Below are 16,831 nucleotides of genomic sequence, written 5' to 3' on the forward strand. Positions count from 1 at the left end.
TACAATGTTGTGTTAGTGTCTACTGTACAGCGAAGTGGAGTTCCTTATGCTACACAGCAGATTCTCATTAGTTACCTATTTTATACATATTAGTGTATGTATGTCAATCCCAATCTCCCAATTCATCCCTCCTCCCCTTTCCCCCCTTGGTGTCCATACGTTTGTTCTCTACATCTGTGCCTCTATTTCTGACTTGCAAACAGGTCCATCTGTACCATTTTTCTAGATTCTACATATATGTGCTAATATACGATATTTGTTTTTCTCTTTCTGACTTAACGTCACTCTATATGACAGTCTCTAGGTCTATCTACGTCTCTACAAATAACCCCATTTTGTTCCTTTTTACGACTGAGTAATATTCCATTGTATATATGTACCACACATCTTTATCTGTTTGTCTGTCGATGGGCATTTAGGTTGCTTCCATGACCTGGCTGTTGTAAATAGTGCCGCAATGAACACTGGGGTGCATGTGTCTTTTAAGACAAACATCTTTGAGCACATTATTTAGTTTAGCTTTGTTGCCCTGTTATACACAATATGAATATTCTATTTCCGAATGGATTTCATGTCAACCATCCCCAAACTATTCAATGGTGAAAATCAACACAGTAATTTTTCTTGAAATATTGTAATCAGGTTCTCCAAGATGTTCTCATTTTACAAATAAGGAAACCAAGATGCAGAGAGATTAAGTGATGTATTTGCTTAAAATCATATAGTTGTAGTCATACTTATGCCAGAACCCAGTGCTCCTGCCTTGAGGTTTTTCCCATTCCATTCCACTGCCCAAGATGCAACCATTTTTTAACCTAGAGAAAATCTACTATTTCTTTTTAACCTAAGAAAAAACATGTAGTAGGTTCTCTTAGCTGGCAAAGAACAAAAATTGAGTATTTTTTGCTACTCTATCCTGTAGGATATACCAATAAATGTCATAATGTTTATCATACATAAATGTCATCACCCAAACCATTACAGGAACTTGTAAATATGTAAAAGTTTTGGATAGACCAAACACAGTGCAACTTAAAATCCAGACAGAACAATTATTGTTCTATATTACAAAATATGTTTAAAAGAAATTAAATTGCGTTATTTTAAAGAGTATATCCAAAGAGCAAATTCTATGGATCAGCTTCAACAGTTTTTTTTTTCAAGTGATCTATTATTTATTAAGCAAAGACAAAGTTCTCTGCCTCTTTCTCAATTCTCACAACCGTCCTACACAGTATTTATTATAGGGATAAACTGAAATTAGTTCTCTCTACATCCCATAGCTGGTAAAGTGTGAAGATAAATTTGTAACCAGGTCTGCCTGACTCAAAGCCACCTTTTATTATTGTTTTAATGTGCAAGTGTTTCCAAAATGGACCTCTACTATTACTATTATATGCAAGTATTTTCAAAATGAGCCTCTGAATGTGGTTAACAGTTGGAGAACTAATGAGAGGAATTAAACTTCTGAATGCAGAGTACATTTAATCACCTCTTCCATCCTACTGAGATACAATCTTTAAAGGGTTAGCTAAATATGATTAATATTTGAAATGCACTTAAATTCATGTCTAAAATTATTTTTTAACATTGTTTTCTCTGTAAGTTCAAATATTCTTCATATAACGTGGCGTAAAATAAAAAGTCCATCAACAGATGAATGGATAAAAAAGATGTGTTACATATCTACAACAAACACTACTCAGCCATAAAAAAGAATGAAATTCTGCCATTCTGTAACATGGATGCACTTGGAAGGCATTATGCTAAGTGAAATAAGTCAGAGAAAGACAAATACCAAATGATATCACTTACATGTGAAATCTAAAAAATACAACCAACTAGTGAATAAAACAAAAAAGAAGCAGACTCACAGTTTGAGAACAAACTAGTGGTTACCAGTGGGGAGAGCAAAGGTGCAATATAGGGGTAGGGAATTTAAAAAAGGGTTATTATGGGATTTTATGAAATCACATATGTGAAACTTGAAAATTGTGAAGCACTAAAGAATTTAAAGAATCATAAAGATTTAAACAATCATTGGGATTGACATACATACACTATTGATACTGTGTATAAATTAGATAACTAATGAGAACCTACTGTATAGCACAGGGAACTCTACTCAATGCTCTGTGGTGACCTAATGGGAAGGAAATCCGAAAAAGAGAGGATATATGTATTCATATAGCTGATTCACTTTGCTGTACAGGAAAAACTAACACAACATTGTAAAATAACTATACTCCAATAAAAACTAAAAAAAAAATCTTTCATTCAGTATTAAAAAATAAATTTAAAAAATAAAACTAATTTCTTCAAAAAAAATGGAAGAACTAATGCTTAACTTCAAGAAAGATTGCACCCCTTAAGTTTTTTAAAATTCATAAATAGAGAAAGCCACAGGAGAGACAAAACTATTTGCATTATATCAAAATAAAACTGTTTTATGAACTTAATTAACAGTGATGCAAATAGAGCTAAAAATATTCACTAACAAAAGTTTACTGAATATATTTCATCCCTTATCTCTGTCTAGTGAATTTCATTCTCTTAACTATGACCACTGTTTTTCTACTTCTAAAGTCATTCTTATCTGCATGGGCTTCTGAAGATGTCTGTTTCCCCAGACTAAAATACATACGTATTTGTTTTTTAAATTAATTCAGTTTACTTCTCATTTTATGTATTCCAAACGTGTATCAATTTATGTTACATGCACAAAAAGAGAGAAAAAGAAAAGTGTATATAGAAAAATGGAGATATATAGAATAGATAAGACATATGAATGAGAAGCTACCTCGCGCAAAAGCAAGTTACTCATTCCTGATTCTTGGCAGAATCCTAGACTGTACCAAATCCTTACTGTACCAAACATCTTAAGTTCCTGCAAATTCTGCCATCTGAAAGTAAGTATCCTTTCAGCATCAAGTTTTAAAGTGTGCTGCTGGACTTCCCTGGTGGCGCAGTGGTTAAGAATCCGCCTGCCAATGCAGGGGACACAGGTTCGAACTCTTGTCTGGGAAAATCCCACATGTCGCGGAGCAACTAAGTCCGTGTGCCACAACTGCTGAGCCTGCACGCCACAACTACTAAAGCCCACGCGCTCTAGGGCCCGTGTTCCGCAACTGCTGAGCCCGCATGCCTAGAGCCCGTGCTCTGCAATGAGAAGCCACAGCAATGAGAAGCCTGCACACCGCAACAAAGAGTAGCCTCCACTCGCTGCAACTTGAGAAAGCCCGCTCGCAGCAATGAATACCCAGCACAGCCAAAACGAAATTTCTTTTAAAAAAAATTAAAAAAAAATAAAGTGTGCTGCTTATTTCACAATCCAGTTATATGTAACAACGTCATTACCATCATTATGTACACTTCTGTTCTTGAGTCACAGAAACCAGACATTAGCAGCAGCATGACTTGACAACAGATCCTTCCTGTTTCTTAATATAGCCTTTATTCTTTACCGTCTTTTCTGCTTATAACTGGATATACACTCATATTCCTCAAATCAGTTGATCTCCTCTGGATTACCTGCTAAAGAATATCTGACAAAATGTGGATTGGCTGACTTAGGTAGAGTAATTTCTAAAAATATTTTACCTAGACATCTTCGTATAGTTTTAACAAATAATTCCTATCGAGTAGTATCATAAATACATAAATATTTATTAATCACTTAACAGTAACAAACCTTCCACTTTTTCCAAAATAAAGTTTAAGTTCTCAGGAAAAGGGAAAAAAAGGCAAAAATTGTCTCGGTTATCAACACCTCTGGTTCCTTGTCTTTACCACAATGTCAGCTAATTTTTAATCAATGTAATTGTATCAGAATACTCTTCTCCACTAATTTACATTCCCTTGGTTTTAACAGATCAAAATCTGTGGATAATTCAATCTTCTTAATACTTTAATAGTCTTGACCAAAAAACAACTCATTCAGGTTGGACTATCACTTATGTGGCCTACTTATTTTTTATAAAAATTAAGTCCCACATAGGTTTACAGCTTCTTATAATTCCTACCTAAAGTCTTCTCACTTAATGTGGAAAATTCTAGTTTCTCTTCTTTATCTTTACCCCATTTATGAATTTACCCTTGCCTATCACCAATAAAATAAAACAATCTTTGATTTGGATATGTTACATGAAAATTAAACGGAAGTTCTTTGCCTAAGGAGAAAGGGGTCAAAGGGAATGTTATCTTTTAGATAAGATTGTAGCCATAAGCCATGGGTCTTGAAATGGTTATCAAGAGACTATATGGATTTGACTCTCTGTATATGCCTGTTTATTTTAACATGCCAAAATCTATTTTAGTAAATACTCCACAGTAAAAAGCTATACATAGAAAATATATGTATATACAACTAAACATTGGTTGTACAAGTCTCACATGGCACACAGCCTTATCACTTTAATCATACCTGCTTTTCTTTTGAAAAAGTCATACAGCAAAACTTCAGTACCTCTCAAAAAATTGTTAGAAATTAATCCATATTATTTCATTATTTTTATCCTGATGTATTCTCTTTCCAGAACAAAAACCAGCTCTACATAGGGTATCTAACATATTAAGTATTATAAAAATACTGCTAAGCATAATTGTTAGGTTTCCAATAAATAAACAATAAGTAAAATATTAACACACTGATCGTTTTACGTAGGGGTATATTAACTAAATCATTTTTTAAAGATGTATTAATTACATTAAACACTCAGAAAAATGACCAGCTTAAAGGTTTTTTCAAATAACTATTCCCAAAGATTTATGGACTTCTTAGCCCACCCATAATTAAAGTTTCATTTTATTGTGCTCAAATAAATTAAATCAATGCCCGTTTATACAAGATAAACTTCATCAGTTTCCTTACTAGCTGAATGAAAATTCACATAACCTAACACATATGACAAGATTAGTAAGTATTTATATCATTAACCATGCAATGAAAAAGCCACATTTCAACACAGGCACATATTCACAGATATTTATGTTCCTCTCACATTTTATTCTTAGTGAAGGCAAAGAGCTTCCCATTTTATTTTGATGGGAATTTCTCCCACTTACCTTTGTCACATCTTCCTGTATCTACTAATGTAGCATTAGTCTGAGACCGGTGATGCTTGAATTACCAAACTAGCGTATCATTTAAAAAATCTGGGGCTTCCCTGATGGCTCAGTGGTTAAGAATCCGCCTGCCAATGCAGGGGACATGGGTTTGAGCCCTGGTCCGGGAAGATCCCACATGCCGCAGAGCAACTAAGCCCATGCGCCACAACTACTGAGCCTGCGCTCTAGAGCCCGCGAGCCACAACTACTGAGCCCACGTGCCACAACTACTGAAGCCTGCGCGCCTAGAGCCCGTGCTCCGCAACAAGAGAAGCCACTGCAATGAGAAGCCCGCGCACCACAACAAAGAGTAGCCCCCACTTGCCACAACTAGAGAAAGCCCACGTGCAGCAACAAAGACCCAACACAGCCAAAAATAAAAACAAATAAATAAATTTTTTAAAAATCTGCCAAATTGCTCCCTCCCCTTCTCAGCAATTATACACTACTCAGCAACTTTGCTTTCCATCACGTTTTGAAACATTTATAACCAAGTACCAAATCTAAGTCATAGGAGGTTAGAACTCAAAAAGCATTTGACTAAAATCCAGGAATCCTGAATCTTGACCTCAATCTGCTTTACCCTGTTCCCCCTCTGTCCACACCTGAGGTTTCTGGGAAGGATATGAATAGAAGGAAAGGCCAGGTACCTACACACTGTTACTATAATGCTTTTGTTACAAATTTCAAAGTGCTCTGTCAACTAAGCTGGTCCACGTGGAAGGTTCACCAAGCTTAAGGCCCAGGATCACCTGGATATCCTTTGCTATCTTTCCTCTTCAAAACCTATGCTCAGATCTCAGCCAATGGTGAAGAAAGGCCAGTCTAGCAACGTATGAAGGAAAACTAAGCCAGTGGAAGCATTCAGCTCAAACCTACTTAGCTCTAACAAAACTAAAAATTTGAGAAGAAAAAGGATAGACAAACTAGACCATAACACTGAAGAGAAGAGGGAAAGACATTTTAGGCCAGGGTATTGAAAGAATTATGCTACCATTTATGATAATATTATGAGTAGAATTCTTTACTGTAATATAAATTGAGTATGCCATCAGTAGTAGGGAACAAAGAAAGAAAAGGCAACTTGGTGGAACCAAATAAGAAAGTCTAAAAAAAGGGCGTATGCTTTAATGTTTTATAGCACAGGCTTTTGAATTCCCATCCCAGGTCTACCACTCTTTAGCTGAGTGACCATAAATGAAATCCTTAATCTTTCCAAATTCCGTTTTTCCACCTGTAAAACACATATTAACTTCAAAGGGCTCTTGTCTGGCACATAGTAAATACTCAACATATGACAGCTCTTAAGGAACATTAATAAGACAAAACAACAACCAGTCTTCTCCATATTTAGATAATATCTCATTTCTTTAAAGTTATGAACCACTTGATGGGGATGGGAGGTGGGAAGAAGGAGATGATATTATACAGGCAGGTTGCAAAAAGATTCAATACTAAATATGATGTCTGGGATTTGCTTCAAAGTAATCTTGTGGGAATGAATAACAGCCATTAGTTGATGGAGCTGGGTGTGTTCACTATACTATTCTTTCTACTTTTGTGTATGTTTGAAGTTTTCAAAATTGAAAGATTTAAAAAAAAATTTTTTCCCTTTAATATGGTTGGACAAGAAGACAAGTTCTAGCATCCCTTCTACTTTTGATAAATCATGTACCTAAAAGATGAAAAGACAGGTAAAACAGAACAGGAGAATATCCTGTGGGTAGGTATAGAGAAAAATACCTACAAATGACTTAGAAAATATGCCTACATTGACTGAGAGGAAGGGGAGCATTCAGGTAAAAGCCCATAAATACCAGTGCATTGGGACTTCCCTGGTGGTGCAGTGGTTAAGAATCCGCCTGCCAACGCAGGGGACGTGGGTTTGATCCCTGGTCCGGGAAGATCCCACATGCCGCAGAGTAAGTAAGCCCATGCGCCACAACTACTAAGCCTGTGCTCTAAAGCCCGCAAGCCACAACTACTGAGCCTGTGTGCCACAACTACTGAAGCCCATGCGTCTAGAGGCCGTGCTCTGCAACAAGCCACCGCAATGAGAAGTCCGTGCACCACAATGAAGACCCAATGCAGCCAAAAATTAATTAATTAATTAATTAAAAAGAAAAATACCCATGCATTGGGGACAATAAAAAATACATGAAAAACAAGAGAGCATCAGGGCTTCCCTGGTGGCGCAGTGGTTGAGAATCTGCCTGCCAATGCAGGGGACATGGGTTTGAGCCCTGGTCTGGGAAGATCCCACATGCCGCGGAGCGGCTGGGCCTGTGAGCCACAATTACTGACGTGCAGTCTGGAGCCTGTGCTCCGCAACAAGAGGTTGCGATAATGAGAGGCCCGCGCACCGTGATTAAGAGTGGCCCCCACTTGCCACAACTAGAGAAAGTCCTCGCACAGAAACGAAGACCCAACACAGCCATAAATAAATAAATAAATAAATAAAAATTTAAAAAAAACAAACAAAAAAAAACAGAGCATCAAACTGAACATAAGCATGCCTCAATTTAACAAATTCAACAATTTCTTCCTCTGTACACATGGTAAACTTATTTTTGAAATTTGTATAAACCAATAATAATTCTACATGTACTAGTGGAGCATGTTTCTTATATTAAATCAAGATGAATTCTGTTGTAACACAAGATACATTTTTTGTAGTACATTCACATTTTCAGATGTGGGATTTTCTTTTACCAAGCAACACACAACCTGTAGATCTTTTTAAATTAGTTTTTCTTCCCCTTTATATTGGCAGCTTAGGAGAGGGAGAACATGCCTTTACCCTCTGGAAATCTCTAAAAAATCAACTAATAAGAAAAAAACATACAATAATCATTTGTTAATAATGATGATAATAAAATGACTCAGAGCTTATGAAAAATAAGCTAATCATGAGACCAAATAACAGTCAAAGACTATCTAGTAAACAACAAAAATGAAAACGTTCATCATACAACAGTTTTTCCAATAATAATAATTCTCATGGGAAATAATACTGGTGGTATTCACAGCTTCTAACCCAAAAAGTTAGTCTTGATATGTACCATCATTAATAGAGATAGAAAATTACTATGTAATTTTATACAGCAATTGAAGCAAATTAAATTAAAAAGTGTGTTTCTGGAGAAGTTCAGCTCTGTATTCTACTTTTACCTGAGAAATTAGGTAACTATTTCAAACATTAAAATATCATAAAATTATTTCTGTGGATAAAAGGGAAACATTTATGCTAAAGGAAATCCCCTTATTACTTTAACAAGAGTTATTACTCAATGTTTCCCAACTGACCAATAGTTTTTTAATACCCATCTTTAATTTTCTACATTTCTAAATAAAGACAATAAAATAATGTGAAAGTTTTCTAAAAAAATATAAAATGTGCTGTGCAGATATAAGATGGTAACACCATGAACACCAGACACAGAATAGATTCAGACAAAATGTCTATATAGAGAAAAGATATCCTTTTCCACCTAAACCTTGATTATATACTATCCAAAACTCAGGTATAGAACAGATTCAAATAACATGGTTTACCACATTATTTGAACTTGAAATATGAACCCTCACTAAAAAAAGGCAAAAACTTAGAAGATTTGGATAGCAAAGTATATCTGTGTTATTACAAAACTCCATCAAATAACAATTTTAATAATTCATGGAAAAGGATGTTTAAGGAAGCCTTTCCTGAGTAATTCTGGTTCATTCTGATCACTCCATTACAACATCCATTATTCCCTGCACAGGAATAATGCTGCAGATTATCTTCTGATCTAACTACTCTCAAACTGAGGGTATGATAAGAAAAAAACTTTTGCAAATCATATACTGATGTGGGTCTAGCATCCAGAATATATGCTACAACTCAACAATAAAAAGACAACAATAAAAAGACAATCAGTTAAAAAATTGGCTAGGGATCTGAAGAGACGTTTCTCCAAAGAAAATATACAAATGGCCAACAAGCAAATGAAAAGATGCTCAACATCAATGGTCATTAGGGAAATGCAAATCAAAACAACAATGACATACTAGTTCATACCTACACACTAGAATGGCTATAACCAAAAAGACAGACAGTAACAAGTGTTGGCAAGGGTGTGGAGAAACTGAAATCCTCCTACACCGCTGCTGGGAACGTAAAATACTGCAGCCGCTTTAGAAAACAGTTTAACAGTTCCTCAACATTAAAAGTTACTACATGACACAGCAAGTTCACTCTGAAGTACGTACCCAAAAGAAAAAAAGACAAACGTCCACACGAATAATGCTGCTTAAGTTCACAGCAGCTTCTTCATAACAGGCTAAAAGTGGAAACAACTCAAACGTCTGACAACTGATGAATGGATGTACAAAATATAGTATGTCCATACAATGCAATATTAGTTAGCCATAAAAAGCAATAAAGTGCTGATATATGCCAGTACATGGATGAATTCTGAAAACATGATAAGAAGCCAGACACAAAAGGCCACATATTATAATATTACATTTATATGAATTGTCCAGAATAGGCAAATCCACAGAAACAGAGGTAGATTAGGGGTTACCAAGGACTGGGTCATAGGAGAAATGCGAAATGACTTCTAATGAGTATAGGGTTTCTTTTTTGGGTATGAAAGTGTTAGAGAATTAGTGATATTTGCACAATCTTGTGAATAAACTAAAAACCACTGAATTGTATGAATTAAAAGGGTGAATTTTATGGTATATACATATCTCAATTAAAAAAAGAAAAAATTCAGGGTATGGACCACTGGACTTGGGATACTTCCCACATACAAGAGACAGTCAATAAAATTAGCAAATATTTCACACTGGGATTATCCCAAAAACAATGTGCAAGTATAACAAACAGTAAAAAGATTTTTAAAAATATTTGCAAATAGAGTAAAGATAATTTGGAGGGTAGTAATGGCAAGTCTTTAACTTGAAACTACAAAAAATAACAGCTTTGTTTACTCACATCTACCCAATATCCAGATTCCATTCAGCAGACGGGTGGACATAAAGGAAATACGAATCAAGAGAGAAGTTCAGAGGCACATCAAAACAAATCAAGCCCCTCTGCTGAGCTTTCAGAGCCAGTTTGCAAGGCAGGAAAAAAAACCAATCTCATTATTTTATATGTACCTTTATTTGTGGCAGAAAATATTATTTTCTGTTTCCAAATACCAAATCCAAACTCTAAAGGATGAAAATTTCCCAAAACTAAGGGGACTCAAAGAATGAATATGCCACTGATTTTAGGCAACTTCAAAAACGAGTTTTGTGCAATGGAATAAGGTACAGCCTCCAAATGAGCTTACCTAGAAGAGACACTGCTGTGGATAACAATATTGTCTCTGCCAAGGTGATTTAAAAAAACAACCAACATCATTATTGTAGAATTTTACAATGGAATCCTTAAATAAAGGAAACATTCTTCTTCTGAGCTAAGGAGAGAGGTGTGTTGCAAACCCCAAGGTGCCTAACAAAGAGACTCCACTTCTTAACCTGCATTAGAAAATCCAACAATCTATCTCTGCAAACTTATCACCTATACATTCCCTACACCAATCTTGGACTGCAGTTTAAACAGACAACTCACTCTTGTCCTTTTGTACTTTTGCTTATTTGTTTCACATGACAGGAATGCCTTCTCCATTTTCATCAAAATGAAGCAAAAATCCACCACCTTCTTCATGAAGCCTTTCTTCATCATCTGATTTCTTTCACTTCCAAACACCCCCAGCACTTGCTTTCACTATCGTATGGCACATTTTGCCTTGTACTGAATACACTATATTTTTTCTAAGGACTAATAAAAGTTCTTGAATGTTAAGGCAGCTTCCCCAATATCTTTGTTTGCCCACAGTGACTGATACAAGACAGATGCTTAATAAATATTTAAATAAAGTAATTATGTACTTACCTAACCGCCTTTCGATCCTAAAAACAGCACTAGTACAAGTAGCTAAGTGATTAGGCAAGTACTCAGAAGTGGCAAGTCCCCACAGACATTGAATACCTAATTCTCACTCTGGAAGGAATTCCAGGCCATCCTGTGTAACCCCATAAGGCTAAAAAAAATGCCATTATTCAGATGCTTCCTAGAACTGCTCCAGCTATAAGCATATTTGAGGGAATTAGGGCAATTTGAAATAACTCTCTGTTAAGTCAGAGACTCATCCTGCTATCTTTTTTCCACCAAGTTAGAGCTAAGCTGAAATAATCACAATTTCCCCTATGTTGGGAAGAGCTTTTCGAGAATATAGCAAAGATGACGAGCAGCCAAGCAATAGGTTACATCATATTAGGCAACAGAGAGAACCTCCATCTTCCCAGAATGGAATATCATTCTAGTCCCAGAGGACTCAATAATCACCTGGTTACCAAATACCCATCTTGATCATAATCACTGTCTGAACCTGCTAACTCCAATTCGACTAAAACCTAATAATGGAAACACGAACACCTTCACTTCCACCTCTACAGTCCTGACCCTCACCTCCCTCCAAAAAAAAAAAGTAGAAGGGAGTATTAGACTTTGGAAATGAGAATTCACTTTCAATCCAAAGACTGCTATAAATTAAGTATTACTTAGGAACCAAATGACCCTAAAGTATTAAGATAATCAGTGAAGAGAATCAAATAGAAGGTTAACTGTTCAGAACCAATCCATTAAAATAAAAGAGGAATTACTACATTTGCTAGTGACAAACAGAGTTGCCTTTTGGATTATATATAAATAAAAATCATTGCCACCGCTCTTATAGAAAGTTAACACTACATTTGACTTACTTAGAACTCTTTTCCTAAAGAACAAAATTACATACAACAGAAGAGAAAATATGAGACGCAATTGATTTTAGTTGGGAGACTATCAACTATATATTACTGCTCAGACTAAAATACTTATCTGCACTCTGGACTCTAAATAATCTCCTGAACTTTACTACCTCGAAAGTGGAGATTTGGAGTTAACAGAACGCTTTTAAAAAAAACTGATTACTAGATTAAAATTCTCCCTCAAAAAAAGAATCTAAAACTTGATATTCAATTCAGATACTTAACAGAAGGATTTTATTAGTTAAAAAAAAAAAACCCCAAAATCAAAAAACAAAAACGTCTTGTCAAGCAGCAGTAACTCGCCACTAACACTAAGCAATGACTGATAAAAAGGGGGCCTGAGGCAAAAGGCAAGGATTCAAAGCAAAAAGAATCAGAATAAGATAAACAACCAACTAAACTAAAGCAACAGTAATTTAAGAAATCTATAGGGTTATAGTTTTCAATTTCAAAATCTTTTAAAAACTAAAAAGCCCTACTGAAAAAAAAAGACCAATCATTAAAAAAGTGAAACAAATACAAGAACTAAAAATTCTTCGAAATAATTTCAGGATTTTGTATTAACTCACAATTCTGAAAACTCATTAATTTCATGATTCTCAAAACCTCTACATGCCTTATAAGGTCTCTTATATGATAGTTACAAATAACACATAATTCAAAAAGTGCTAAAGCTGATGTAACATTTTAGCAAACCTAAGATAGGTTTCAAAGAATAAAACAAGCAGAGACAGAGCAGAGTAAATGATAACTAATAACCAAAAGGCTGATTCCTGGACGGCAGAGCTGGGCTTGGATTGGCAGGAGGGAAATTTTCAAATATATCCACAAGACATATTATACCAAAAAGCAGATTCATACCTTTATTATTTATACAAGTATATGCTTTAAAATATACTTTTAACCTGTGGACAACCAAAGTGATATCAGATACTGTAAAGCATTGTTGCCTATATTAATTTTGATAGTACAGTCTAAACCCTTAACAAAATTCACATACATTTTAATAATGAAACACCGCAGAAATGGAAAGGTTTATATTCTCTAACTAAAGGTTACCTTATTTTTCACTTGTTTAAAGTTTCAGTTTTGTTTTTTAATCTATTATAGAAAACATCCCTTGTGGGACATTGTAAAGGGCATACCCTCCTGTCAAGCCAGAAAGCTCAAACACAAAGACACTGAGCTAACCAAGTGCTGTAATTCTTCCAAACTGAGCTTCTCCACACCCCCTCTACCCTTCCCCCCAACAGATATGTCTATTAAATCAGTGTCTGTTCTCCCCCTCGCACAACAAAGAGAACTTCTCACCGCATGAAATTGCCGCTGAATGGACACCAGAAAGCAGGATTTGCATAATTCCTTCCAACGAAACCCTGTCGGGAAGGAGGGGATGAGGGGCCCAAGCGAACGGAAAGAATCTCCTAGATTCTGTTGGGAAGACCAAGATCATTCCGCACGCGGGGGGGGGGGCGGTTTGGAATTCTGGGCCTCCCCGAGGACTGGGCGTGGGGGACGGAGGACGACAAGAGACATTTCCCCACACATCAGCAGCACCGAAGCAAAGATGGGGAAATAACAATGCTGGAGCACAGGAGAGTCAGACACAGGACGGACTGGGGCTAGGGGGCGGCGGGCGGAGCGGAGACACCACACGGGCCACTTACTTTTTGGAGGGGGGTTAAATATATGAGTTAAGCCCTTATGGTCCCGCCGGCCGCCGCACAGAGGGAAACGGGACCTTGGGAGAGAAAAACAGACAAAACACACAGTGTGAGAGGCGCAGCTCGGCCGCCCGGCCCCTCCCGGGGCGACCCCGTCCACACTCCCTCCTGCCCGCACGGAAAAAGCCACCCGAGGCGGCCTGAGGTGCGGGCGGCGGACGAGGCTCTCGGCGAGGCGGCGGCTCCGGAAAATCCCCCAGGAGAGGACAAGAGCGACCCCTGCTCCGGCTTCCCGGTCGGACCCGGTCCCACCCCCCTTCCTCCCGCCGCGCACACACCGAACACAAATACACACACACCGACCCGAGCGTCGAGGATTAACTCCCCGGCCGCTGCCGCCGCCGCCGCCCGCAGAGGAAGTGCAGCCGCTGCCCCCCGCGGCCATGACACCCCACTTGGCTCCGTCAGGCGGACCCGGGGCCTGTGACAGCTCCGGCTCCCTCCGCCCCCATCTCCACCTCACGCCTCGCACACGCCCGAGCGCCCGCCCGCCGCCCGTGCACGCGGGGACACGGGCGCGCGCCGCCGCGGCACGTGGGGGAGGGGCGGCGTGCGATGCGGAAGGCGCCGGCCAGAGCGGAGCAGGGGGTCGAGCTGCGGCCAAGCACGCCCCCCAGCTCTCGCGTTGGGCTCTGCGGCACCGGCGGCGGCGCCGCCACCGGTCCAGTGGCAGCGGCGCGCGGCGAGCCTCCACAATAAGCCAGCTGCGGCGCCGGGCCGCCGGGTCTGGAGGGAGGGAGGGAAGGAGGGAGGAGAGAAGGGGCACGCGCTCCCGCCCGAGAGCCCGCCCCGGCGAGGGCGCGCGGAGGGGAGGGGCCCGAGCACGGAGAGCCCTCCCGGAGGTCGCGCGCGCCCGCACTCCGGGGGGTGGGGGAGGGGGACGCCCAAGCCGAAGAGGGCGGGCGGGCCGGAGCGGCAATTGCTCTCTCCCGGCTCCCTCCCTCGTTCCGGGCGGCCGGCGGCTGGGTGGCCCGAGAGCCGGAGGCAGCCGGGGGAGGGTCTCACCTACACAGTGAATGAGCTTGTGGCGCCAAGAGTCCAGTTCTTGCCGAAAGCCGCGTCTCTCAACGGAGCATTGCTGCCGCCTACACACCCTCGCCATCTTCTGCCGCCCGCCCGGCCCTGCCTCCGCCGCGGCCCCGCGCACGCCCAGCCGCGTCGCCCGGGGCCGCGCACGCACCCGCGGCCTGGGCGTCGCGCCTCCCGCCGGGGGCGGCGCGGGGGCAGGGCTGGCCTCACCTCGCGGTGGCCCCGGCGTGGCCCGGGGGCGGCTTGGGCGCGCGCCCGCCCCGCACCCAACGCTGCGCGATCTCCCGGCTTGCGGTCTCCGCGGCCGCCGCCGCCTCTGGCCTCCCAGGCAGGCGCCTTCCCGCGGCCGGAGCTGGGCGCCGCCGGCCCCGTACTGACAGCCCCCAAGGCCACGGCTGTCCCTACCTTTCCCTTCCCGGGGCTTTTTGTTTCTTAAACCAGCCCCATTTATCACTTCCAACCTGCCTGTCGCCTGACACCAACTGTTGCAAGTTCTGTGGTAACTGCTTCCCTGAACTTCTAGATCGAAACCGCTCCTCCCAGGAGCCTATTAAAGAAGCAGAATTAAGAATAAATGCCTGGATGCCCGTGGAGGCACCGAGCCCTAGAGTTTTCAAAGGTGAGGATACATTTTAAGTCATTGAAAGGCAGCCGGCATTCGTAAACCCAGTAAAAAATTGAAATCAAACGTTTTAAGTTAATATTTAAAAACCAGGAGATTTCTATTAGCAAGGCTGATCACAGGCAAAATTCTAAAATTGGTATATTCAGAACCCCTCCTGTGTTGTGTGGAAAGGGGTTTTAAAAAATTGTGCTAAAGTGAGAATGATATTTCGAAAGAAGGCTTAATTAACAATAATTAAGGCAGAGTGTTGGAAAATGGCTTAATATTTCAGGAAAGAACTCGAAGAGAAATATTTTCGATGGCGAAGGGGATTTTCAGGTGAAAACCTGGGATAATTAAATCACACTGTGCAGGGCACTACCTGTTCCATTTAAACATGGTGCTGATCTTAATTACTTGACTGTTATTTGGGAGAGAAAGAGAAAAGAGAGGAAAAAGATGGAGTGAAAAAGGAAAGGAGAAAGTGCGGGGGCGGGAGGAGCGGCAGCGGAATGCAAAACCAAAAGAAAAAACAGCATAGATCCCTCTTTACCAATAGGCCCAGTACCCTAGGATTCTGACCTCTTTCCTGCTTTTGGGGTTTAAGATTAAGGATGGTGCATTCCTGCTTTTAGATATTTAAATTTAAATTTGAAGACTTAATTTTAATTACTGTAGTAGGTAAAACAAAGTCGTTAAATACTTGACATCAAGGATCCCATTGGAGTATAGATTTTTGTCTTTTCAAAGGCAGTGGTCCTGGTTCTCTGAACCAGGCGCTTGTGGAGTGGCGTGTCCATCCACAAAGAGATGGACTAGGTGGGCCTCTTGGGTAGGAGGGGTTTGAGATGTATGAATAGAAAGGCACCTTCAGCCCCGCAAATCTTAAAACCAATGATTTTCCCACAGTTCTCAGAAGTCAACAATATTTCATTGGCTTAAAAGTACGTCAAATGAACATGAACAAACTATTAAGTCAGGAAGTATTGGATTTCTGTGTACGTGAAACTATCCTGAGTGATGAGGGGGACAGGACAAATACAAGATAAAAGATTGCTATGGACAGCCGTCCTGCACGTGTGATGGCAAGACGTCTTGCATCACCAATCTGAAACTTCCTGTCTTCACCGCTAGGTGGTGCGTTTGAGTCTTTGCTAGCTTTTAACCAAGTTCCTATGGTTTTTGGACGTATGTTTCATAAAGTTTCAAATAAATGAACAACATGCTCCTCTAAAATGAGTTAATAATTAATATATTTTCCAATAACCCCATATAAGTTGTTTAAAAATCATCAAGTCAAGGGTATTACTTCCTCAACACAATCTGTTTACGAGTCTCAGCCATATAGATTAAGAGGATCCTAGAGACTTAAGAGATCAACTCTAAAATAAGGTATAGATTCTCTAATTTGAGGTATGGAATTGGAAGCCCAAATAAGTAACAGTCACTCCTCATTCCCCCCGCTCTCCTCAGCCCCTGGCAACAGCTAATTTACTTTTGGTTTCTATGAATTTTCTTA

General features: G+C 39.8%; 1 protein-coding gene across 7 annotated transcripts in view; it reads right to left on the reverse strand.

Annotated features, from left to right (window-relative positions):
* The window catches only part of LCOR (ligand dependent nuclear receptor corepressor), a 128,669-nt gene extending 113,855 nt beyond the window's left edge, over positions 1-14,814 (reverse strand). For 3 of the 7 annotated variants that reach the window (XM_036828047.1, XM_036828056.1, XM_036828055.1), the window contains exons 1-2: positions 13,979-14,392; positions 13,623-13,696 (exon numbers count right to left, since the gene is read on the reverse strand). In XM_036828047.1, coding sequence (XP_036683942.1) covers positions 13,623-13,696; positions 13,979-14,064 — 160 coding nt within the window. In that variant the 5' untranslated portion in view covers positions 14,065-14,392. Of the gene's footprint in view, positions 1-13,622; positions 13,697-13,978; positions 14,393-14,684 lie in introns of those variants that run through there. The other 4 variants (XM_036828051.1, XM_036828052.1, XM_036828057.1 and 1 more) reach the window with 4 other exon arrangements.
* Positions 14,815-16,831: the final 2,017 nt, after the last annotated feature.

Source organism: Balaenoptera musculus, chromosome 16 (assembly GCF_009873245.2).
Source record: "Balaenoptera musculus isolate JJ_BM4_2016_0621 chromosome 16, mBalMus1.pri.v3, whole genome shotgun sequence".
In the NCBI taxonomy this organism is placed as follows: domain Eukaryota; kingdom Metazoa; phylum Chordata; class Mammalia; order Artiodactyla; family Balaenopteridae; genus Balaenoptera; species Balaenoptera musculus.